Source organism: Phaethon lepturus, unplaced genomic scaffold (genome assembly GCF_000687285.1).
Source record: "Phaethon lepturus isolate BGI_N335 unplaced genomic scaffold, ASM68728v1 scaffold2433, whole genome shotgun sequence".
NCBI lineage: Eukaryota > Metazoa > Chordata > Aves > Phaethontiformes > Phaethontidae > Phaethon > Phaethon lepturus.
The window spans coordinates 6491-33155 of record NW_010531016.1 but is presented as its reverse complement, the minus strand read 5'-3'; the positions used below and the strand labels follow the sequence as shown (position 1 = coordinate 33155).

General features: G+C 42.6%; 1 protein-coding gene across 3 annotated transcripts; it reads right to left on the bottom strand.

Moving 5' to 3' along the window:
• Positions 1 to 1264: 1264 nt before the first annotated feature.
• On the bottom strand, positions 1265 to 19376 carry NFYC (nuclear transcription factor Y, gamma). Of its 3 annotated transcripts, none has more exons than XM_010284411.1 (9): positions 19270 to 19376; positions 15611 to 15682; positions 13963 to 14076; positions 11465 to 11560; positions 7269 to 7442; positions 6781 to 6939; positions 3064 to 3171; positions 2264 to 2323; positions 1265 to 1755 (listed from the first exon to the last, which is right to left on the bottom strand). In XM_010284411.1, the coding sequence occupies exons 1-9, from the start codon at positions 19372 to 19374 to the stop codon at positions 1636 to 1638; spliced, it is 1008 nt and encodes a 335-aa protein (XP_010282713.1). In that variant the 5' UTR covers positions 19375 to 19376; the 3' UTR covers positions 1265 to 1635. The 3 variants fall into 3 exon arrangements, with proteins under 3 accessions (XP_010282713.1, XP_010282714.1, XP_010282715.1); XM_010284412.1 differs by having other exon boundaries at positions 6781 to 6837; XM_010284413.1 differs by lacking the exon at positions 13963 to 14076 and having other exon boundaries at positions 19270 to 19374.
• Positions 19377 to 26665: the final 7289 nt, after the last annotated feature.

Sequence of the window (26665 nt, the reverse complement as noted above, 5' to 3'; positions counted from 1 at the left end):
TCCCAGGCACTGCAGGATAGGAAAAAAATTAAGAAATAATATAAAATGAACATTTAGACAGCCCAGGAGGTGCAGGTAACACAGCAAGCTCCTTCGCCTGACTGCAACAACCTGGCCCAGATTTCGTGGTTTGCACCAGCCAAATGCTGAAGCGGAGTTTTCCTCCCCAGCAGCAGCTCCCCCCCGCGCAGCGCTCACGCAGGCAGCGCGCTGGGCTGGGCACTGCCAGGGGAAGCATGCACAGGGTCTAAGCCGCCAGTGCCGGGCTGCATGCCAGCCTCCCCTCGCTGGGAAAACGCGGCAAACGGCGCTTCCGCCAGGGACAAACAAGCGGCCGCGGCGGCGGCACAGTCCCTGGCGCTGGCCCCGGCTCTGCCAAGCACCGCACGGAGCCTCTCCTGGACAGAGCACCAACTCTGTCCAACTGCTTGATGTTGGACGCGCAAAGGTTCTCCGTTACAAACCCATGCCCCGCTTTTAACCGAGACCTAAACTTGGCCTAACGCTGCCAGGGTCCTTGCAGCACGTTCAATTAAACCTGACCTCTGGAGTATGCTCAAACCTGCCCCAAACTCCTTCTGGACACAGAAGCTGCAGCCTTGGCACCCGCAGCTGAAGGGCTGCGCTCTGCAGAATTAATGGCTGTTCGACAACTGCATGGAGACCCCCTTGGCGTGGCAGGCAGCCCCAGGCCCCCCGGCTCACCGCTCATGTCACCCGTCCAACCCCTTTCTCCAGGCCATTCTTAAGCTCGGTTGCTAGTTTCACTACTTCAGGTGTAATAATTTTTCAGGGATTGGGGATGCTCTTTGCTTGGCAGGTTGGATCTCAAAGAAAGCACACACATTATCTTACAAAGGAAATTTATTTCATTTTATGAAGCTTATATTACATGCATTGACTGAAGCTAGTACAACAGTTAACAGCAGGGCTGGGATTTGTCCAGACTTCCATTAGTGTTTCTGGAATAAACCAGGCCAAATGAAAGCATCTTTTGCCCTTAGAAAATACAGTCATCATACAAGGAATGTTTTTTTGTTTTCACTTCAATTACTCCTCCCCTAAGCCCTGCCCTTGAGCTGCATATATAGCCAATGCTCTGGCTTACCAAAAAAGGAGGCAGAAGAGGAAAAATCTAACACACACACACACACACACACTCCCCCCATATGCCCCTAATAAACCATTGAGATGGGAGGACTGAATCTAGCTCTATTCAAAGAAAAAAAAAATTACAAACAGAATACCAGGAATAAAGCTCTTACAACAAACCAGATGCAGTACCCTTTAATACTTTTACTAGATAAAAACGTTTTACACATTGTTCAATGAGATGCTACAAATTCCTTTTGATTAGCTCTCAGTTTTATGGGTTTGAACAAGCAGCTGAATACACTGAAATATTGATTTCTAAAAATAAAAATATTGCATTCTTGTCAGTGTCTGTTGGATATTCTCTCATACCCACCAGAGGAAGGTGTATAGTGCACCGGAGATTGCAGCCTACTATAGGCTTAATATCAAGTACAGATACACAGAAGCAGATGTGTTCATCAGACCAGGTTGGTACGGCAAACGTCGAGCTGGTACGTGTTCTTTTCCACGCGGAGAGGAGACTGGCTACAACGTCCCCATTCAGTCCCCCGTCACTTGTGTGGCTTGGCCATCTGAGGTTTGGTTGGTGGACTGGATGAACATGGGCTGGGTGATGTCCTGGCCTGCAGGCATGGTCACTTGCTGGATCTGATAAAGTTGCTGGCAGAGACAGAAGCGACCGTCAGTTCTCACCACACTCAGCACCAGCTCCCTCTAAGCACAACGCTGTACATTAAGCCTACAAGTTTAGTGGTGGTGTTCAGGGCAACTCTCAGGTCCAAATAAAATCTGTCCCAAAACCAGACCACTTGTTGCTAAATGGTAACTAAGTAATCCTGTGAATTTCTGACGCCCAAACTGAGCTCAGGCTACCTATGCAACAGTCAACAGATGTTAAGATCTTTATTCCTAGACTAGTTAGGACTAAAATGGATCCCACCCAGAGTGTAAGGGACTGGATTAATTTGGACTGAACGCAGCAGAACAGAGAATCCACCTGAATTAAAAGCAGCACAACATCCACTTGTCCCGCTCCTGGTTAAAGTTTGGTAGCAGTAGCAGTGTTTTATCGGGAGGAGCAGATTTGCTAGAACATGCAGATGTTAAGACAGTCTTCCTAGCCTTTGACTTCAAAGGGACACAGCACCAACGAACTCCAAGCTCTTACCTGTCCGTCTGTGAACTGGCTGAACTGCTGCTGTCCTTGCTGGACTTCTGTCTGCGTTATCTGCAAGGATAAATAAAGGATGATCACTGACAGCACTTTGGAGAGGGTCAGAACCCCACTAGCAATATTCTGCTGCTGCCTTTCAAGAGCTTTTAGACTCTTTCAAACTTCATTACCCCACCATGTGGTAAGATATGGCTTATGCCGTCGGCCCGCCGTCATGCTGGTGCTAACCGCGAGTCAAGATCAAAGGACATGGGATTCAACTGTTCCAAACCAAACACAAGCATGTCCTCCCTGACTTTCATGAGGAGAAGGCGGCCTCCAGGATCACAGAAAAGCAGCAACCTTCCTATCCTCTGAAGGCAGAGAAGAATCCCTTAGAGACCAGTCTCAACACGAACATAAGACAACCTGCTGGCAGCAACGTTGGTCTTGAAGTTTCACCTCTGCAATAGCTTTCCTGAGAGGTTGCACAGCTGCTCCTCCCTCACCCAGCCAGAAGGAGAAGTAAAGAGAAGGTTGATGAACTGAAGTTTTACCTGCAATCAGCTCAGAAGCAGCATGAGCTTTATACAGCGACACACACACACACACATATATGCATGCACCTTTCATGTATAGGTAAAGGAGGCTTCTGCTATGCTCCTTGCTTTATCATTCTGATGAAAGTAACAGGAAGAAAAGAAATGCAGGAATCCTAGCCCAAGAGTTGGTAAATGCGACCGGAATTTGCAGTTTCAGGAGCTAGGGAACAACACTTTACCGGTTAATGTCAGCCCTGCTGTTATAGTGCATACCTGCTGTGCATTGGTTGCAAGCGTCTGGATCTGCCCCTGGACTACCTGGGTGCCTGACACAGGTTGGGCTAAGCGGATATACTGCAGCTGGCCAGCATTCAACTGAACCTGGAGACAAGCGGAGGGGGCAGGGAAAGAAAATTAAACAGATAACTGTGTAACCTGAAACACACAAACTTGCCTTCTTGTTTCCACAACAGAAGCCAGAGTAATAGATGACACCGGGAAGCTTCAGCTGATTTAACCGTTTAGATGAGTAACTACCACAGACCCTGTCAAAGCAAGAATGAAGCCCACAGAACTCCTGCAGGTTCTTGAAGTAAAACCCTGAGGAAGCACAACATTACTTTTTTCTCCAGAATGGGAGTGGTCAGTTAGTAGCTAAAGCACATTAATTGCTAAATTTCAGAGCGCTTTGAGAACACCTATTTTTCTTTTTGGTTATGGGAATTGAGTTATTACTTTGATGTATCATTTCACTTAAAGAAAATTATTATGAGCTAGATGCACATGACGACACTCCTATTATATCCTGCCAAAAAATATTAAAGAATATATGGGAAATTTTCACATAAATAAAGACAGCAGAGATGACAAAACCCAAGGATATATTTGGAAGCTTTCAATGCAACTCTCTGCCAATACACGTCAACCCCCACCTGGCAAAGGCCGATACTTTTGGCGTCAATACTTTATGTATAACGTTCAAGTGCAAATTTATTTCCTACAACCCTGATCTTGCAAGGTTAGATGCTTGGGTGTGTGGGATATAAAGACAATGTCATCATCGTAACCTGAGATACAAACAGCTAACACTGCTAGTACACATCTGAGAAGCAATAAAAAGGTCACGGTATGATTGGTACTACTGTTGAATTTTGCATCTTGCGTTATTTAGCTTTAGAACATTTAGATTCACAGTCTTAAGGTTAATTGTATACAAAAAATGTTTTGAGTTCTCTTTTTTGTGAAAAGGGGAAAGAAGGACATACAAAATACTTTAAAAACTGCTCACTGACTAAGGTTCAAGTGCCTGGAACATGGTCTTGGCATTTACACAAACACCACTGACTTCACCAGCTGTGTCTAAAAGCCCCAATATTATTTCAAGAGCAAACAAACTCCACAGGAGCATAAACATTTCAATAAAGAATTTGTTTCTGCATTGAGATCTGCTGGCAGATCATGTTTTCAACACTGGTGGCTTCTTGCTTAGATTTTAACTACACTACTAACCAAATGGATGAAAGCAATCTAGAAAGAACGTTCTTGCAGAAATGAGAGGAAGCTCCAAAGAACCTGCCCAATGAGGTCTAGCTAAGACACAGATTAAATTTAACAGAAAATTAATGTGAACAAGTGATTACCGTTTAGTTGATGTATACACTTCCTGGTTTTCCTCAGTTTATAAAAAAAAACAAACGTCACCTTTCCACAGGCAACCTGTGGTCCTACCAGTAAAGGGTAAATCGCAGTAGAGAAGCGTACACATTATCAGGAGCACGTGGAAAAACAGAGAACATTCGTAAGATTCTCTCAACCCTCCTGCAATGCCAGAGGCACTACCGGTTTTATGAGAGTGTTTCAAACTGTCATATTCATGTTATGAAAGATTCTTTGCTGAACCCTAACCGACACCAGAGTGAAAAGGATCTATCAGAAGACAACACTAACTGTATCAAGAGAAAAAGGAAACTCAAGGAAAAAAGCAGCAAAGCACAGCAGAAAGAGCAGAACAGACAACAGCACTGAAGAGATCAAGGACTGTAATTCTGTGAAACCAAACAAGAAGTGCTTGCCAGGTTAGGGCACTAAAAACCTCTCACAGCGAGTGCATGGCTCCATGTTCTATTTTACTTCACTTGCTGGAAGTGAGCAAGGGGAAAGATGCTTCCTTCAGCACAAACTGAAATTCTTCAACACGCTTTGATTAAGAAGAATCTTCTTAATTACAGTCAAAACAGTATCTCTGCTAGATACAGAAGTGCAATAAAATAAAACTCGTGACTCTTTCATTAAAACACTGCTCCAAAGTCGCTCTGTTTTGCGGTCTTACAATTGTTAAAGACCCAAGTGCTCCCAAAGACAAAAGATACCCCACTCTGGCACTTGGTAGTTTCTGTCTTGCATCTGCAGCATAAGAAGCTTCCGAGGACTGGTCACAGCAACCTGTTCTTAGATGCTCCCAGGCAAGAGGAAGGTAGAAGCATATGCTTGGCCAAAACCAGACACTACTTAGAAAGCCTCCAGTCTCACACTCCTAGAACACGGGACCACTTGCAACAGGATCCACCTATGTGGAGAACAGTACTTTCTGCAGAAAGTTATGGCTGCCTCACAGCTACTTCATAAAGAACTCTTTCTCCTAGAAGATCTCCAATCCCCCTTCTTGCAGGGAGTTACAGCATTCACTGGAGACAACTGGAAAACAAGTCCGAACCGTTCTTTTATTGCTGAACCAAAGGAGGATGCTGCAACATTCAATACTGTTGTAACAGACTCACTGAGGCTGGAGGTGGAGATCTCCTTCAAAAATGCTTTGAAGAACAAGTATCTTGGAGAGACTTTCATAAGAAAAGGAAGGAAAAAAAAAAAGGAACATAAAAGAAAGGTAGTGGAGAATGTAGAGAAGAAAAACGTTGCTTGGTTGTAAAGCACCATATTTGGCAAGGTCACTTTCTTTCCGACCAACACCTTAAGCCAAGCAGTAAGAATCAGCCGAAGGCTCAGGAGATGAAAAGAATTTGGAAGTGAATTGGAAAAATCTGCCAACACCCACAATCTAAACCTTTTTCAAGATGCTACGTGAAAGCACAAACATTTGCCAGACATACAGAGGGAAGCTTAGCAAATCTTGAAACGCAAAACTTGTGTGAAAGATCAATTTTTCCACACCTGTGGGCACACTTCTTAATAATAGAAACAAAAAACAAAGTGAAATGCTTGTCCTGGTCACTTGGACTGACCTTTGGGTTCCGTGTTAAGTTCACAGAACTGGACAGTTTGTTTTTTTTTTTTTCTTTAAGAGGTGTGAAATTTTCCAGATGGGAACTGAAAGACCCAACTTTGTTGTGATTGCAAGTTACAGAGACGGGGGAAAAAGGTGACTTTTTTTGACTCGTGTTTACCTAGGACACATGCCAGAATGTTGCTGCTAATGCTGGGTATGCAAAAATCCCATTCTTAAGGCCACAGCAGGTCATACCGAAGGGAAAGTGAGGAGATACTTTTTGGTTCTGAAAAGCTATTCCTCCAACCAGCTCCAAGTATTTTGTAGAAGTGTTTCTTATAACATAAAGGCTTATTAATAACTCACAGATGGCACCTTTCCCACTCAGTCTGCCAGGTCATTGACTTCAGCTTCCAGAGGCAGAACCAAGCAAAGGCCAAAGAAGTTAATTACGGTTTATTGAAACCATGCTGTAGTAAAGAACTAAAGTTCATCCAGGAAATATTTTATTTATTGCTTCCTAATCGTAACTATTTCACCCAGGGGAAAGTGTTGGGGGTGGGCAATGAGTCTACCCTAGATGGGTTACGTTTATTTCCTCCTTCATGTCACACCTGGTCGTTTTCCTCTTTAAGTGCAGGAAACACACCACTCAATCCAAACTTCCTCTTACAGTTAAAAAAGCATACATATACAGTCTCATGCCAGAACATCAGCAGACAGTTTGCTCACAAGACTGGTAAGCATTTCTACCGGTAAAGTCTTACCGGTATTTGCTGGATTTCTCCTGTATTGGTGATTATCTGCTGCATGACTTGCATGGTCTGCCCAGTTCCACTCTGAGCCTGCTGGGTCTGTCCTTGCGGCTGGGCTTGTACTATCTGTACCTGCTGGCCTTCTCCAACCTGCATCGTCACGGGGGTGCTCTGCATTCAAAACAGGGATAAGGACCAAGCAAGGACTGAACACAGGTGAAATGGCCACAAGATAGAAAGACTGTAATAGACAGACTGCTTCCTAGACCCACTGTTACTTGTTGATGCTTAAGTCCCCATGAAGGGAACCCAGGACCTAGATGACCCTTGTTACCAAGGTATCTGAACACCCAGTTGTGACCAGAAAACACATTTCTATATTGTTATTGACTGTTCTGAGCAGCAAAGACAGGATACTGTAATTCATTACACATGGGTGAATTGAGGGTTTCACCGGCTCCACTGAACTGCAAAGCCCCTGAACGCTGCCCGTCGCTCACCTGCCCTTGCTGAGGCTGGGCGATGATGATCTGCCCTGGCTGGATAGTAGTTGTAGACGTGGTCGTCTGTTGTCCTTGCTGCTGCCCCTGAACCTGCACTGCAGCAGGCTGCTGCGCAAGCGTGAAATAATACTGTACAGGCTCAGCTGGGGTCACAGCCTGACGCACCTCTTCCTGCAGCACAGGTAAAAGACAGGTAAACGGGGAGGAAACAGATCAACATCCAAACCGCCCCCCTCCCCAGCTGAGACAACCTCCCATAAGCACGCTCCATGGGAAAGCGTCTTTAATACCTCGTTTGTAACAGTTTAACTAAGTAAATAAGAAATGATAAATCAAAACCGGTTTCCTCATTTATTCAGCTATACGGAAATGTTTTCGATTTCCAATACCCTGCATATAATAATGTAGCCACCAATTTCATTATGAGAAGCAAATTATTAAAATTACCATAGCTGAAATCCATGCAACTCCTCATCAGTAAATTCCATCATCACCTGTTATCTTAACACAGAATGAATTGCAAATGCACCAGGAAGACTTATAAAGCCTCATCTATCAACAAACCCCTCCTCTTAGCCTAGATGCCCAACACAAATCTCAGTCTAGCTCTGACGTTAAACTCCTGGGAATAAAAGTCACGGACTTGATGTATACTGTTGTGCTTTTATTTATTTATTTAAATCCAGCTTTGCCAGAATTATAACAATTTCATCTGGTACCATGACTTAACAGCCTGATTCTGCTGGTAGCAGGAGTATCTCAGTGTGAAGAAACAAAAAGCTCCACTCTAGCTCACTGTCAGAAGCACAGGCTGTAATACTGCTGTTTTGTTTTATCTAAGCATGTCTTTAGGAGAGAAAAGCCCCTTATGATTTAACGGTATTTTCAGGCCAAGCAGTAGATTTTCAGTGATTACGCTAAGTGGCAAGCCATTAACACTCAAGAATCAAAATTCTTAAGGTCCCCAGAGGAGCTGTTGGATCTTGCACCTTTCAGGAGATGCAGCTCACCAGATGTTCACTCCATGGCAGAAGGCGTAAACAATCCTCTCCCAGCCACCTCGAGTTCACAGCTGAGAGTGTAGGATGTTTACACGTGCTACAACATGGTAGATTCCCACTTACACAAGTCTGCTTGACTCCCCCGCATTAAATGAGGCTTGCTCATGGATTACCTTCAGTATATCCGACTGGACAGGAAAAGAAAAACTCACATTAAACAAGATCAATGTATATTGTCTAGATGGGCATCAGGCTTGAGTAAGACAGCCCTTTCGATTAAGATGCTAGTCTCCCAGAGGGACAGCAACTAAAGAAAAGACTATTGGGAGGTTTCTCAACAGCCTACCAGAAAATTACCCCCCAAAGATTAAGCTGTTCACAGTTGGCTGTAATCAAGAAGCAACTTCTAAGCCTGGCGCTCAGAGCAAACTTTAGCATTATCCCAGAGTACTGCAAACCGCTGCAATCACTTACAATACTTCCTGCACATGGTAGTTCACTGATTATTTCTACTCGCTTCATCAAATCCTTTGGGGGAGGAATTAATAACAAATTTGAAATATATATTGAACAGGACGTGTCTCCAGTTAACCACAAAACCGCATGCATAGAAGAGCTGCAGCTGTTTCTGTAAAGCCCTGTCCTTACCTATGTTATTTCTAGAGCACTCCAATCCTCCGTTCCTAGCTGAATCCTGAAGCGATTAAGGCAACTGAGTACTTCTGCAACTATTCCAGGTTAAATTGCATTTGCTACAGGCAAAAATGGCTTTAAATCCAAATCTGCTTGAACGAGGTGGTATCACAACGTTTGCCATCTTTTATTTTCAAGCCATAGCTTTAGTTACCAGAGCAACATAACAGTCATGGTTTCATTCCCAGCTCTTCCACGTAACCAACACCAACTTGTCAAACAGTCTTTTCCATGGTAGAGATAAAATACAGATTGTACCCCCAGACAAAAAGTGCAGGCTGTCAGCGTATGGGCAGCCACTCTTCAACACTGTTGAATAAAAGGAGTATTTTCCCTTGCAATGCCCTAATCTACGTTCTTCTCGGGCAGCTATTTCTCCATTAAACTTCTCTTCCCATAGGAAGTTCTTTCTAGTGATTCAGCAGTGTTCACAGGCAGTGGATATATCGTTGAGAGGCAGATCTCTAAAGCCCATTTCAAACCAAAAATGGACAGGGTTTCATTGCTGATGCTGTGCAATGCAAAAGACACAGCTCCGGTGTGATGTATCATCAAGACACGTTAGCCTAGCAACCTATATGCACCTAACACGCCACTAAAATACTTCAGGCATTCATTTGATTACAGAACTTGAATATTGTGTAATCAGAACATTTTGATGTGAATCAAACGGCTCCAGCAAGGAAAAGATATGGGTGATGTTCTCCCTCCCAACATGGAGTACTTCCAAAAATAGCACTACAAAGTAGAGTAACTGAATGAGGCACCTAAAAGAAAAAAAGAACTGGATTTGCAATGCCAGAATTAACCTGTGTTACTTCAGGCTGCAGCCAACCCATTTCAATTTATCAAGCTGATGAAACTGAAACATGGGTTTTCTTTCCCCCAGTTAAGCAAAGCATCGAGAGCAGCTGTGCAGGAGGCTCTTTGCCTTTTTATTTAATACTGAGCTAATGGTCTTTGGATAAAATCATCTCTGCTGCACTGCTGCAGGGATAAAGCAGGGAACTCCGCGAAGGAACAAAGGAGCCGTGCCACGCTCCCGCATGTGATGCTCCCCACGTGTACAGAGTTCCCAGCACACCTGGAACGAAGCCTTGGGATGCTGCTATTTTTAACCGTAGCTGACTGCAGCAGTAGGATGGACCCTCCTGCATATATTGTGACACTTAAAAGTGTTTTCCCCCATTTACTATAAAGTTATGCTGTTTCTGGAAACCAGAATGAGGGGTTAAACACAACTCAGGACATCGACAGAAAGGTTGAAGCGTGTTTTTTCTCCCTTTGGCCATCGCTTCAGTAGCACCATGAGGACTTCAAAGATGGAAAGTAAAATAGCAGTCTCCAAAATCCAGCTCCACAATGGAACTGCTGGTCTCTAGAATCAAAGCAGGTATCTTTTTGCATGTTATCCAGATTTATGTTGGAACACAATAAAAAACATGTCAAAAGAAAAAATTCCAAGTAAAACACTTGCCAGAAAGATGTTTTAAAAGTATGCCAGCATCCCCAGTAGCACTCACTAGAGAAGCTATTTTAAGGACCACCCTGGATTTTTTCAAAGGCTAACACACTGCAAACCTTCAAAAGTATCAGAAAACCAGCTGAAGGAATAAATTGTTATAAGCTACTGAAATTTACTGTTCAGAGAAGAAACTGCTCCAGTTGAGTCCTGGGCAATGATTCCAGGAGTTGCTGAACAAGGCGCAGCACTGTCCAAATGGAGCTCTTCCCTGGAGGAGGTGTTGTGATCGTAGCCCAGCCATTTTATCTACCGGGCAACTTGTAACAGACACGAGCAATTACTGAACTGGTGAACTTTCAGCAACAAGACACCAAGCTTTTAGGTGAAGGAGATTAATTAGTCTACCAGGAGCTGGATCTGTTTCTTTGTGCATTTGAAGCAGCAAGACTGAGCTTCAACCCCACTAATTGCATTTTCAGCACCATCTCGAACATGGAGGGAAACAAGTGCTTTGTAAAACACCAGCCTGTTAAGTCTCAAAGATCTTGCGCTCAGATGACCGCAGCAGCCTGCTGCTGTAAACATCCGACTGAAAGCTCCTTCCAACACCTTACAGCTTCCAGTCAAGGATGTTTACAGTAGCAATGACTGCCCCAAAGGATGCAGGAAGGGGTACTTCCAAGCAAGGAAGCTTGTTTCTCCCTTTACAAGTCAAAGGATGCAGACTCAGCACACGTTTTAAAGTTAATTTTTTTAACATTGGCAACATTTGATCTCAGAGCTATTTAGTAATGTTCTTGTCACTTAAGTAAATCCTCAAGTTAGACTTCTGTAAATCTCCACTCCAGCTCTATCTCCATAGAAAAATAAATTTAAGAACCTGAAAACTACTGTAAATAAAGATGCAAGACCGAGAGGCACAAGCCTCATGTTTAAATCCGATTCTGTACTGCTTTATCAACTCCCTTTTAATTAGAGACTGAAATCACACCAAAGAAAGGACACAAAACAAGGCAATCATTTTTATGTCTCACCTGCCGCTTTGGAGGCTTCAGTTCGTCTCTTGGAACAATATCAATAAGAAAGTCAAATTGATCAAACTTTGTAATTGCCATGGCAATGTCATTCCTCTATAACAACAAAGAGAGAAAACCATTCTTCAGCTTTAGAAGGCAGTTTTGTCACTGGATAAACAAACTTACGAGCTTTTTAATACAGTCAAGCAAGAGTGTCTTCTCCAGATCTCAAGTTGTCAAGCCAGGTGGCAAGAACTGTTTCAGTACCAACAACACTGTCTCATGCTGAGTGAGGCCTCCAAGATGTGCAATAAGAAGGTGCTTCTCAAACTTGGGTTTTTACAGTCATCTACTCACCCACCAGACCTAATCAGGCTCTTCACAATGGTACCACTGTAATTCACTACAGAGGGCTCATGACAACCACCATAAGCCTTTTAGCACATTAAAAAAAAGTGTGGGGGGAGAATCCTTCTTAAAAAAAATATTAAAAACCCAAAAGATACCTGAAAAGAAGCTTTGCAGAAAGACCAAGATGACTGCTCCATGTACTAGTAGCAACATATGCAGAATCTATGAGTTGGGGATGGGATTTAAAAAAAAAAAAAAAAAAAAAGCATCACAGAATCTTATTCCGGGCAGGGGAATCCCAAGAGGTGTTGAGAGAACAAGCTTCAGCATGTGGAAGGGCGAAATGGTTAAAAGAAAGCACAAAAACTAAAACATATACTCAGCAAACTGGCCAAACATGTATCAGAAAAAGGATGTGCAAGAGCCAACGAGTTTCTATGAAAAAATGGCAAGGTAAGTATCTTCTCAAAATGGCATATAACTTTACTTTTATACCTTGCCTGAAAAAGAAATCCAAAGAATACCATTACGTCAAAGCATTAAAGACCCGAATAAAGAATTACGCAGCAATAAATCATCGCTTAAATGTATTTGCTTAAGATCTGAAACAACCCCTAAGATAAAAAAAGCTGAATTTCTTTAAAAGAGAGAGAGAAAAGAAAATGTAGTCTGTCATTTTAAAATTCTTGCAAACCATCTTAAAAAGTGGGGCTAATTCAAGAAACTATTAGAAGTCTCATTCTCATTAGCTGAACATAATTTTGTAAAGCGTATATATGAACAAGATTTGAGACAAAGATGCCTACATTGCCTAATGAGTAGGTAAAATTTAAAAAGCTATCAATCCTCTTATTCCAGGCTAGTTGACATTTCTAAACCTTATACTGTCTTGGCATTTAATTGCCAAACAATGATCATGTAGAAAGCTCAAGAGAGAAGTTTCTTTTGTTCTGTAGGCAGCTTGTATTATAAAAGTATCTTCACCAGGAAGAAAACTTTCACTGAACAGATTTATCTCCTATTTCATTCTCCATGCTGAGGATTGGGTTCAATCCAATTTCCTCAGGAATAGATCTCCATAACTCAGACCTCTCCACTCAAAATTTTCTTCCCAAATACTTGATAAGCAGAGACTGCATTACTCCAGCTGCACCGTCCATGCGGAGAGCAGCTGTGCCAGGATGGCAGCTGCTGTGGAAGGCAAGGCTGTCAGAAATAACACCCGAGTCAATTCAAGGTCTTATACACCAGGATCAGGATTTAAGTACGATTCTGAAATAAACGGATCCATTTGAGCTTGAAAGCTGTCAACAGGACGCGCCTGAATCAGCACTTGTCCTTATGAAGCATCTTGTTCATGGTATGTATATAAAATACATCCTTCCTGCAGTTATTGCGTTAAAACCTGGGTTAAGCAAGTAGCATTAGCCCAATTTAGTGGGGATTGAGTGGCTGGATGCCCATTCAATAGCACAGCTTTGGACTGAAATCAGACACATCTCCTTGCCACTACAGTAATCTCTGCGCCAGGGTACAGGAGAGCTGACATGGGCCTAAATAGCACAATCTCTCACTTCTGATCTGAGGGCCTGAACTGATGGTTATTATAGTTTCAAGTAGTTCTGCTCAACATGTAAGACTAAAAGTGAATGCCAATTAAAAAAAAAAATTCCTCTATAAAAAGACCCTGAAAAGTTACAGTTTACTCTTGAATCACTAAAAAGTGACTATTACTGAGGGTCTCTCAATCCAGAAGAAACAGTAATCTGCTCTGGAAGAGGGCATTTTTGTCTTCATCTCTACACATTTATTGACACAAACTAACATCCACAAGCTTACATTAGAACTACTACTGAAAAACAATTCAGCTAGAAGTTGAACAGCTACAGCTATCCTGAGTCGTTAGCACAGGTCACAATTAGCTGACAGCTGCAGCTTTGTTTTTTGGTTTGTTGCTGCTGTTGTTTGGTTTTCTGGAAAACAAATTAAGCAAAAAGCATTTTGGTCGCACAGTTACAGTGGGCACTGTGCTTTGTACATAGGTTTGTAGCAATAAACAGGGGTACTAAAGTTACTGTCTACAAAGCATGCCTGGTGTTATGGAAACAAAGAGTTGGAAACAGTTTCTGAAGCAGCTGAAGGCTAGGTAGGAGCAGCTCCGTTACCTGCAGAGTCCTGCGCTTGTTATCTTCGGTGTGTATCCATGCTCGCAAAGTCAGTTCTGTTATGAATATCTGAGCTGCCTTGGCGAACAACACAGGAGCTTCTGCACTAATCATCTGCAATTAAATTTACAATTAAAAAAAAATTAAGTTTACCATTAGTACGCTAATAGTGTAAAGTGATAGTCGGAGTAACTTTATCACATCAGCGGATTTGAATGGTTGCATTGTTTAACAGTGAAGATTGGGGAATTTCCACATCAGAATATCTTTAGGTCTCAAAGTCCAAAGACATACCAGCCTCAAGTTAGATGCAGTGTTAAGAGTATTGCGCACCTAAAATCCGCCTTGAAAGTCTGTTTCCTCCGTGACAGTCAGACATCAACTCCATGTTGTGCTGGATTATGGTAGGCCAGTAAATGGCATCAGTGCACACTCACCTAGAGGGTGTCAACCGGTAGCTTCTCCTGGCAGTGCCTTGGCATGTGCATAAATGATTTGGAAACTGAAGAGGACAGGTCGAGGGCTCATTTTAAAACCTGGCCCTTACTTCAGAGCCGTAACATTTCTATAATTTGAAGTGAATGCTGAAATTGCAAAGGAGGTCTGGAGGCCCGAGTAAAGACTTTGCCTCACCAAATTCCTTTCCCTTAAAAAGTATCTAGCTCAAGTTTTACGCAAGTTAAGCAGTTTCATTATTAGCTGGCTTGGCATTAATGCTTACTAGTACAGCCCTCTCCTTGTTAAATAACGTTCCAGGAAGGCCAGAGACTTGCCTCCCATCCTTAAATCTCATCTTCCCCTTCATCATCAAAAATTTGGCACTCATTCAGTTCAGACACTGAACTGGGACCTCAGAGCCCTGGGTTCATTCCCTTTGCAGGCTGAATGAATAGCTCCCTTGTACAGGAAGACAACACACACCTTTTTCGGGATCTCATTTAAATGTTAACGGTTGTCCTAACAGAAGAAGGGCATCACATTGCGAAAAACAAGAAAGTGCAAACCATTCTCTTTTCTCTTAGGAGTTAAACGTCTGACAGTTTTCCCAACTTAAAAACCAGGGAGGACTGGAGCAGCCCAACACCCAAACCCTGCAGGTGATTCCTTTCTCCTTCCTTTCATGTCACTAAGTTTTCATCAGTCAATTCATGTGTTGTCATCAGCAGACACACAGCAAGGGTTCAGCTCAAATACTGGTATCAAACCCATGTTATTTAACTAAATTATTACTTATTTTTTTCCATAAAATGTGAAACAGTGTAGCACACTTAAGTGGTATCACTCTTCATACTAAACACTCTATGGCTTTGTGAAAGGAAGAGTAGAGAGAAACAAGGAGGAAACGTGAGAAAAGACAGTTAAGCACTATAAAAAACGGGGAATATGCAGGATTATACAGTAGACTGGTATTTACCAGAAGCAAGCAAAACTGTAAGAGTCTTCCGCAAAGATCCCAAATGATTTTGCTTTTCCAGCTCAATTTAATTATACAAGGCCAGCTAATATTGCATTCAAGGCAACTGTTGAAATGTGCTTTAAAAATAGTAATAAATAATGGTAAGTAATGAATTGCAAGGAGTTATAACTACGATATCCACCGAAAGGATCATAAATACTTAAGAAAAAAAAAAAAACCATGAGAGTGTACCTTCACATCTTCATCTAGTTTCATTATCTTCTTAATACGAGCCAGAGGGAGTTCTTGAACTCTGAAGTCTTTCTGTAGAGAGATTCACATTTGAGAGCCTCTTTACTGATACTTAACTGAAAACAAAGGTAAGACAAGAAATGCTAAAACAAGCCTGTATTGTCTAGAACTAAACTGGCTAAAATTAGATTTATAAAAATAACTCATTTTCTTTGAGGTATGGCAGCTTCTCCTCAGGGCCGAGAATTCTCATCTGCTTTTCTGTATTTTATACCAATATAATTCTACTTCAATCTTCAGTCAGACACTTGTATCTACTATTTCACCTCAAAGCTGAAGTCATTCTGCAGAACAGAATGTTTCTAATGTCACACATTTCTGCATCTATTTATATTTGCACTAATTCAATTACTTGTCTCAGGACCCAGGAACCACTGGAATCTACAAGAAGTCACAGGAGAAAATGAAGGCAAACAAGAACTATGTGGGGCAAAGAAGATTTCACCCTGTGGCTTTATTTGCACTTCCCTGTTGCCCAATACCAATTTCGGTGTTAAAAACCTCGCAAGAATCTTGTTCAAAAAAACCCTCTTCTATTCCCGTTTTTGACAGAAAATAGGAAGAAATCCATCTAAAGAGAACCGCTGACTCAAAATGGTGTAATGATGGTTTAGGAGACAGAGAGCAAGTGCCGTCGTTGTAGTGAATCATCCTGCTCCGCTCAGCTGCCAGCATGTGCCCAGCGTGAGCAGCAGCAGACACACCACCAAGCCAGTATCTGCATGAGAGGAGGCACCAACGTGTCCCCATGGTGTGCTGCTACCAGGAGCCTCTTAAAAAGGGAGAAAAGCTGAGGCTACGTACCATTCCATCAGGAATGCAGAATCCCTGCCCACAAAGGGCTTCTAAAAAAATTCTTCCCTTCTTAACAAAGATGTCATAGAAAATAAAAGAAAACTCATTTCTCTAGGGAAGAAAGCACTGCAAGATGTGTTAGTGAAACAAAAGAGGAAAAAATTGCTGAAAATGCTGTTTTCTATTGAAGCAAAACATAGAGGTTGTGCGTGGTCCAGCCAGCATGCCAGCAGGGGGCATTTTATTTAATTTATATATAAAAAGTTTACATACTTATTTATACACATTATTTTATATGCGTATATATTAAAAAAAGCATCCTGTGCTCTCATTCTGCTGAGAAATGTGAACGTGGTGCTCCTCGTAACGTGCTGCAAATCAGAACTAAATTGAGGTGTCCTTGCAAGGAGTGCCGAGGGCTGTTGCATCCCACCGGTGAACGTGGTATTTTGCAAGGATTTTGGGCAATGGGAGATGAGGGCAGCCAGGGCTGGAACCTGTGCTTGAACACCCAATGTGCACAGGGTGGCATTTTCAACCAGTGACTGCCACAAACAAGTTAAGGGGTTGCTAGGACATGGAAAAATATCCCAAAGGTTTTTTTCGAGTTGAGTTTGGGTTTTTTTGTTGTTGTTGTTTTTTAAAAAACACTTGTTCCTTTTTAAAGAGCCTCATGAGCTTTGAGCAAGCCTCAAAGAAAGAGGAGGACAAAATTCCCGATTTGTGAAATTCTTAACAGTCTTAAGTATATTAACTTCTATGAACAGCAGAACTGCAAGCAGGCATGCATAGGTACAATGCTATTAACATCTTCAGAGAAGAGAGACAGTGGGAGACACTAGAAAAAAATTAAAGCTCCTTTATTCCTTTAAGGCAGACAGGCAAATATCACATAAATCAAAATTAATACGCAAGTACCACGGTGAAGGGAAGCATGACCACTACTGGCTACTACCCAGCAGAACAAACTTTAGACACCAATTCTTGATCTTTTCTTTTTTCCAAATTAGGTCTCAATGTTTTCACAGGCCTCTTCTAACTCATCGTGGAGCCGAAATGCTAGTTTCAGCCCAGTCCTGCTTCCTATTTCTCCAAAACCAGGCTACAGTCCTTTCTGTTATACAGGGGAGACAACAGGGAGCTCTGGTTTGTTCTTCCAAAGCAGCTCGCTTGTTTTTTTGCCCGTAAATTCCAGCTACTGGTGGTACATGGCAAACACACACCACCAGGCAGAGAGAGGCCCAAAAAGCAGGCAGCCAAAGTAGGCTTTCCATCAAACAGCTGCTCTGACCTCCGCTACGCAGTACATGCAGAGGAGTTTTAAGTTTACTTACGTCCACATCCATGGGAGCACTTTCCATAAGACGCACAACAAATACCAGGATTTGATTACGCAGGGGACAACTGCATAGGAATGTTTTGCAATTATGCCTTTTCCTTTCCAACTCCCCTTCACTGTCCTCAGTTAAATTTTCAGTGACTTACTAGCTTGCAAGGCAATAAATAGATTCATACGACAGTTAAAAATTAAGCTGCCCATACTTGATAAGCTGCAGAATAAACCCCTTTCATGTGGAGATGAAGACAAACTACAGCTCTTGAACACAAGAATTCACTGTGCTGAAAGAGGAAAGTAATTAATTCTGGTTATGCATACAAATTTCTACATCTGTTTCTTTAATCAACTATCTGCATACAGGCTGAAAAAAGCAGCTTATCTTCAGACTACTGGATTGGGGTTTTCACTTTGAACAGGCCGTCTTTGACTGGAGTTCTTTTGTTTTCAGTTACATGAAAAGCACAGGAGTGTGCTTTCAGGACCACTGTATCACAGTAATCTATCAATCTCTCTTAAAAAGTCATTTTTATTATATGCCCTTGTTCTCAGGCACATCTCTTTTGGGGATGGAAAAGACAGAAGCTACTTAGTCCAATTCTTATTCTCAGTCTATACATGATTTTTTACATGAAATATCTTTAAATTAATAAGGCATGTGATAACTATGCACTTGGCATTCAAGTGATTTTCAAAACTTCAGAGTTGTCAAAGGAGACTATTCTGAAAGAGGGCATAATAGTTCTATACAGAATTCTAAACCCAAAAATTCATCCACAAAATTGTAACTGTCTGCCAATAGTCAGGTGTTTGAATTTATGAAACGGGGGGAGAAGACTAGGAGTCACATTTTGAAGAGTAACATCTCCCAGGGTGTACTGGTGTGGCCTGTGCTTTGGTGTGGATAAGGGTTCCCTCACATGCTGATCACACATTTTATGTTAATTTGAACACTTGTTAAACAGTCCATGAAGTACAGTATGAGGTATATTCTCAACCCCCTCAATCTTCTGTTAGCTAAAACAGCTTATGGCAGCTATACTTATACCTATAGCTATCTCAAAATCACTTCCCTTTCCCCCCAAACAGAAGATAATTCCTTTGCAATTCTCTAGAAAGCAGCCACAATCATCATTCAGCCTGTTCAAAGAAGCTTTGAATCAACTTGTCTTCTTGTTTAGTCCAGAAAGAGCTGAAGGTATGACTATTACATCTCATTATGCTATGAATCAGCTGCATTCCATTTATATCTCAAGTTCTGGCAGTTGTAGCAGATAGTCAAAAAGCCTGGCTGAATGATTATTTATCGGCTCTTAAGGCCACCTTGCAGTGTGTAAATAGCCGACTCTGCTGGATCCCATAAGCAGCAGGCATACGTTCAAGCTGAGGTTTATCTTGCTACCGGACATTACCAGGCACTTTTCACCGTCACTTCTTCCGAAATAACACAGTCGATGAGGACACTCACCACTGTGAGATTGCGTATCTCCTCCATGACTCGTGGCCAGAAGGACTGGAGACTTTGCTGGGCATCGCTATTGCTAGCTGTGCCAAAGCCACCATCCGTGGACATTCTGGTAACTGGGAGAAACAAAAACAAGCATTAGCAATGAGGGAAGGACGGAGGAAGGCAGGAGGCAAAGGCTCCCAGAGATTCGCTCCAAGTCCCAGCCTGGCTAATTGCTCTGGAAAACTGTCAAAACTAGATATGCCAGTCCAGGTCTCACAACAACAACAATCTAGATATACTCACAACCTCTGGAATCGTTTTAAATGTTATTTCTTTTTCAATATTTGGAAAAATAAAATTAAAAAAAAAGAATTAAAAGCAAAAATAGTCTCCTTATTTCCCTATTACAGCTCTGCCTTTCCACAAGGAGTTACAAAACATAACTGATGCCTGGTCATAGCTCACACTCCAGTGTGCACCTATTATAAAATCATTTTTTCCTCTTACTTGTTGCAGCCAGCAAAGCAACAGTGCAGATTATGGCAGTAAGCCCCCCTCAAGCTGAAACCAGAATGTCAATGTCAGCCCAGTATTATTTCCAAGAAGTGTAATGAAACTGTTGCTTCTGTGCCTGCTTGAAAGGTGTCGGTTTTTGTGACATTACACTATTTTTAAAATACCTCTTCTCCTTGGGTATAATCAACAGGAGAAATTTACAGTCTTTATAATGCAGAATGTCAAAAGTACAAAGTAAGATTTAAAATTCAAATCTTAATTGAAACCATTTTTGAAAAGCCCCAAGCCTGTCATTAGTATTCTGCAACTGCAGGATGTTAAGCAAGTCTGGCTATTACTAAATATATACTGGACGTTGCCTGTGCATTCATTAAGGCTTGTATCTTTGCAAACGGTTTTACTTAGAGTATGTACCAGTACTCATCAGGAACTTACATGGAGAAAACAAAAGGGACAATAACTGGGTTCAGACTTTCCCCTATAGCCATGCTGCGCTGCAGTGAAGATGGTGAAGAGGTCAGGACACTCTGCATCAACCAGCCTCGTCCTCGGGTGACCGAGACGGTGCCAGCCCACGTGGCACTGGCCAGGCACATTTCAAGTTCCAGCTGACCCAATTCTTTCCCCTCATAAACTCCTAGATCAAGTCCTGCCTTTTTGATGAGGAACTCTTTAAGGCTCTAGTTAACGTTGACATGAAGTCAGATGCACAACTTGGGAACCCCGTGGAACACCAAGACCAGCCTTGCTGGCTTCCCCTGCGCGACAGGCACGCGTGGCTCCAGCAGGATTCCCAACAGGGATAGCAGCCTGGAAGGACAGGGCAGACATGCCAAAAGCACACGCACACGTAGGACCTGCCGAGACACAGCCCGGCAGGACGGGACTCGGTGCCTCCCATGCACTGAAAGCATCTTGGTGACTGCCAGAAGAGTCACTGCTCACTTCTCAAGTGAGCAAAGCAGAGGAAGCCAGTGAGTTACTGACATTAAACGATCTCGGGGTCACCCAGAACAGCTTTGAAGTTTCCATGAATGATGAGCACACACCACGTGCAAACACTAAGTCTCTGTGTCTCTCGTAACTTACAGCAAGAAGGAAAGGGTGCTACATTTTCTGTAGCGAAAGATCTCAAGATACACAGAGATACTTCTGTGTCGCCATGTAATGGAAAAAGACACAAGAGTAGATTTAGATTTAGCTCTGACAAACAATCACAATCCCTGTTTGCTTTTGATCGGCCACGTAAAGGTTTATTTCAGTCCTTCCTCAAGCCAAAGGGAAGCACAGTAACTGTACAACACACCAAAATACAACGGGATGCAGTTGCCGATTGCCAGTAATTTCAAAATCTATTATTCCAAAGCAACGATGATCCATAAAATCTTATTAACAGATCAAAGAGATGAATGTCAGACAATTAGTGTGTTACCTCCTGCAGCCTACACATTCCAAGGCAGAGCCTGTGAACGGTCGTATTTTTCTTTCATCAACCTGAGAAGGGGACACTGGAGGCGTGGGAAGAGCCAAAGGGGATTTTGACAAAGAGGAGGTCAGAAGATCCTATTTTCAGTCTCAAAACAAGAGTTCAAGACAGAAAGACTCCAGGTTAGAAACCTATGGAAATAAGTGGCTGACAAGTTACTTGATGACTCTTCAACAACGACTTACATTATACTATCTACCTACAAATTAAGATATTTCAAGTACTTATAAGAAAATACAGAGAGATAAATATTCTAATGAGAGTGTTAATTTGGTATTTGATTCTTCCCTCCCTTGATCTGCATTGTCAAATGTAGACAAAAAAAATAGTTTGGGCACAAAAATAAAAGCTAATCCTTGAAATCTGCTCTCTACTGGCAATATTTCAACTCTAACACTAGACGGGGTCTTTTCTGCAACTGGAAATGCAATTCATCTTGAAGACAAGCCAAACCACTTTTCAAGGCTTTATTTAAAAATACAAATTGCTTGCATTCAACACACTTAAATGCTGTACTCGAATACAATGGTCTACCTAACCCTAAGAAACACCAGGTTAAAAAAAAAAAAAAAAGAGATAAAAAAAGCAAAGAGGAAGACAATGCCACCACCACCACCGCTGCTGCTTTACCCCCTACCATACACAAAAGTGAATTTCTTGCATTAAATATATGTCTCTGTGGTATTCATCCAGATTTCAGGAAGACCTTGGAATGGTTTAGCCCTGTTGATGAATACAAAAAAATTCCTATCTTCAAGGTAAACACCGGACTGATTTCAGAATGCAAAATGAACAACCTGATGCTCATCCCAAGGGACAATTGCTACCTTAAGTGACTGTTTAGGATAACTGTTAGAAAACTGAGTAAGAGTACAAACAAGAGTCACCAGTAAGCTGATCTTCTGAAAAACCTATAGAACGAAATCACTAAAGTCTGAAATAAAAGCCTAAACAGGTTAAAACTGCTCAGAACATCACTACAGTAATTTCTTCCCATTAAAATCTAGATACATAAGTGGCATTGAAGGTGCTTGCAAGCATTACAGGAGGACTATAAGGAAAAGGGAAAAACCCAAACTGTCATGCAAACCTGCGGCATTTGCTCTGAGAGACAAACTTTACTAATGAAACCATTCCTGTGCAATTAGCTAAGTTCCTTCACCCAAGGGGAAGCTACGTTCCCTTAAGAATGCCTCATGCCAGGATTAGTGCCAACAAAAAAAGTACCAAAGCACACAGCGGAAGATAAGCCCACCAGAGCTAACAGGGAGACAGTTCCTCCGATTTCACGGTATCGGTGTCTAAACCTGTTTGTCTTTTTTGATACGCAGTTTGCAGGGAAATTTTAGAGCTTCATTATGCTTCATCTTTCCTCCTCTAAAGACTTCCTCCGGAACCCTGCGCAGAAGGGGAGAGGTGCTGAGGATCCCCATGATCCCCACGCTGCATTCATGCAACGCAGGGTACAGTCTCTCAAGTTTTAGGAGTAAACTTGCTACTGTGACACCACCTTGTTGCTGAGTAATAGAAGGTAAAGTCCATCTCCTGTGTCACCTGGTTGCCACAAAGCGTAACCGCAGCCAGAGAGAACCTGCCAATTCCAGCAACGCTGCGTCTCCATGCAGAAGCTGGGCAAGTGCCTTGCAAGCTTGACACGCTTCTGCTCGGCACAACACTTGCTTAACAAAAGCCGTCACCTCCCCGGCGCGCCTGACGCTGCATCAAAGCACACGGGCGCTATGCTGACCTCGGATTAGCTAAACTACCAGCGTGAGTCCCGGGAGCCTGCACACTAAAAACCAGGCTATGCAGGGATGCTCTTGCAGAAGAACCTAGATGAGGAGGTTCACACACACAAGACACACTGACTCACAACATGGACACATTACTGAATTAGATACAAGCAAGCAAACACACCCCCCTCCACCCCCCCCAACATGCACAGCAAGAAATAAGGGTGTAAGGACAGGAGAGACTGGGATACACCTGCTTCACAACAGTCAATCCCATCCATGCAGCCGGGAACACGCTCCATGAAGGCAAGTGTTTTGCTTCCAGGCTAAGGGAAAAAGAAACTGAAGGCCAAAAAGCTGAGGCCTACGCACAGAACGCCTGGAGGTGATTACAGAGCAGATTAGCAAGCACATCTTGAGAACTACGACATCAACACTTGGCAATTAGAGCTTTTCTGCTCACCGGAGCAGAACACCTTTTACAGACATCAAAACTTACAAAATCCTGTGGCAGCTGACAAACACTTAAGAGCTTCACTTCAGAGGAGCACAAAGCAAGCATGAAGACACTTTAGTGTCTGTGGTTCTTTTTTTTTTGTTTCGTTGCTTGTTTGTTTTGTTGTTGTGTTTTTTTGGGGGGTTTTTTTTTGGTTTTTTTTTTTTTTTTTTTGTTTTGTTTTGTTTTTTTTAAACAGATGCTAGTTTGTGCTCTCTCTTTAATGCCGTGCAAAGGGGGAAGCAGTCAAATGAAGCTGTCTCACCCTGGATGCCCGCAATCTGCATGCTTGAGCGAGAACCTGCTATTGAAAACACAAGCTACAGTATAACCACAAATAAAGCAAAGATCTCTGATCTTGCAATTCTACCCGCAGCAGGTACCCAGAGCTCTTCACCTGGAAAACCAACGGCCAGGAAGAGCCCACCAGGCCAGCCGCAGCCACAGGACATTCCCGGGCATCGCCGGTGCTGCTCGCCGAGGGAGCTTGGGAACGGGAACTGGAGGACGACCTCCCCGGCCAGTGAGGGTCATGTCACAGCTTCTGACGTGCCTACCTTTGAGTTACTCCCAAATCGGCCTCGACTAAGAAGTCAACCAAAGCAAGCCAGCTGGGTGGAGAGCAGATCTAAATGAAATGCATCCAAATCTGAAGGGATATGCAAACGGCAAATGCCAGAGGGAAGTGCTGAAAAGCCTTGAGGCTCTCGATGAAGAAGGCACTAATTCAGCAACATCAAGTACCACAGACCCTGGTGATATCAGAAATGTCAGGTTCTTTGCATATTGTACAGTCATATTCCCATGACTTGTGTTATGGGAAAGTGCCTGCTTTACACAGAGTTGTACTGCATGGCAGCAGAAGCAAACTCCATCCCAACATCTTAAAAAGACAGCCAAATCTGAAGCAAGATGGAGGCTAAAATAAAATGAGACAGAAGCTCAGGCAAACGTTTTGCCTCAACATCCTTAAATTATAGGTACAAATAAGGATAACGCACAAGTATTTCTGAAAACTGCCACTGCAAAAAACAAATCCCTCTGCCAGATTCAACCACCATACAAACACAGATTTAACACCTCCACATCGACAGCGTTTAGAAGACAACCTCCCCAACTGTTCTTAAGATACTGTTGGTTTTACATCCATTATCCCCCAAAACAGTTCATTATTAGGAAGTAGTGTTACAGAAAAGGAGAAAACAAGCAATGCTGTTCCCCTCCTTTTTTTAAAAAAAAAAAACAAAACCCAAAATAAACCAAAACCATCTTTACTAGCAAAGAATAAAAACCAATGCCACAGCACCTAGCAAAAACTCTGGAAACCTGGAGAATTAAAAATAGATCCATAGAGCTGAAAAATGAATATTTAGAATACATATTAATCCCCACATCCTGTAATGCTTCCAGTCTGATGCACTAACTCTGAAAACTGCAGTGTTCTGTTTTGGGAGCCTGTCCTTTGATTTAAAAGTAAAATGTGCAGAGCCACACTTGCATATCTAAAGAATGAGCTTTGTGTGGCAATAAGCACCAGATACCTGATCCTGCCAGAATCATAAGGAACGATCTAGCAACCAAGAACTAGTTTCACAAGAAGAGTAAATCTGGTTTTATAGGAATTTAGTAACACATTTATTTAAATGCGAGCAAAGGAGAAGTCTTCAATGTATGAGAGAAAGCCACATACCAGCACCCTTCTGCGAGATGCTGCTCTCACTACTTCAGTTAGAGCAATTTGCAGTGCTGTCTCGAGGGAGCAGCAGAACATCAAATGCAGAATATAGACTGAGTCTGAGATGGACTACGACAGCAACCTGTGGTCTCCGCAGCAATCGCAATGGTTGAAGCCATACTGAGAGGTTGTCTCTGCGCTGCAGATCAACAGCATGTTTTGCGTGACATTATGCCCTATACTATCTTATTTGAAAACAAACCTTTGAGAAGTCATGTTAAGGTCTAAAATTGCTTCCACAGAGATGTCATGCCTTGATTCACTGTACGCGTTCTCTGCTTGAAGATCTACTCAAGTCAACCAAGATATTTTCAGCTGAGTCTCCTTTAATGAAATAAGATCAAATTTATTTCAATTACAGTGCCAAACTACATGTTCGCTAGGTGAAGACCAAGCAGCACAAATACGAAGGTGCCAGAACCACCAGGCAAGAATTACTTTTACTTGCTTTGGGAGGTGGCAGTGGTGGTGTAAAAATAGGTCTCAGATTGTGTTTGAAATCAACGGTTTCTTCTTCCACCTTAATATTCAGGCTTTGCCCGCTCAATTATATAAAATTTTTAAACCAATAATGCAATTCAGAAACTTGACTCAGTAGAACTGGCACTGCCAACACAGGTATTTCTTCCAAACCAGTGCCACGGACCTCGCATTGTATCGGTTTTCTGCATCTGCTGTTCAGCACACCTCTAGCTATGACCGGGAAAGTGGTTAAGAGCTATTCAGACTTGCCAAGGGAACTCACCTGACTTCTGACACAGCAACAAGAGAGCATGTGAAGAAGGTCTCCACAAGGCCACTGGGCACACAAGTAGTGTGTCATCCTCTACAGAAGGTTTCCTAGCTATGAAACAAGGCAGCCCAGTCACAAGTCCCATCAAAGCCATACACAAACCCCATCTCCACAGCACACTTCTGTTGAGTGACTTGATGAAGCATCAGTAGCTGCCACCAGTGGCAAGAGCAGAACAAACCAAAAAAAGTAAGATGTTGCCACAGTGTGGCACAAAATACCATGGCAGGCAGAGGAACCATGAAGAAGATTTGTGTCTGGCCCAGCCGAAGCCAACGGAAAGACACAAGCCATAACATGCAAGGATTCAGGGTTACGACACACGAGCCTTTGGCTCTTGGTGTTTTGCGTGACTCCATGAGAAAAAACAGTGAACGTGCATCCTGGGAACGGGGCTTGGAGAGAGCCAGGATGGCATGTGCTGCGATCGCTACATGTGCCATATACCTTCTGAAAGGAGGAGTCACTTCAATGTACACATCCATTGAGGCTCATTTCCAGTTTTGGTATGTCAACAAGACAGCACGGAAAAGGCTTCGCCTATAAAACATTACCCGAACAAGTGCTGGGCGAAGGAGAAGGAACACTGCATTTAAAGAGATTTATACAATGTTTTTTTGGACATGAGATCAGCTTTGAACAAAATCCAATACTC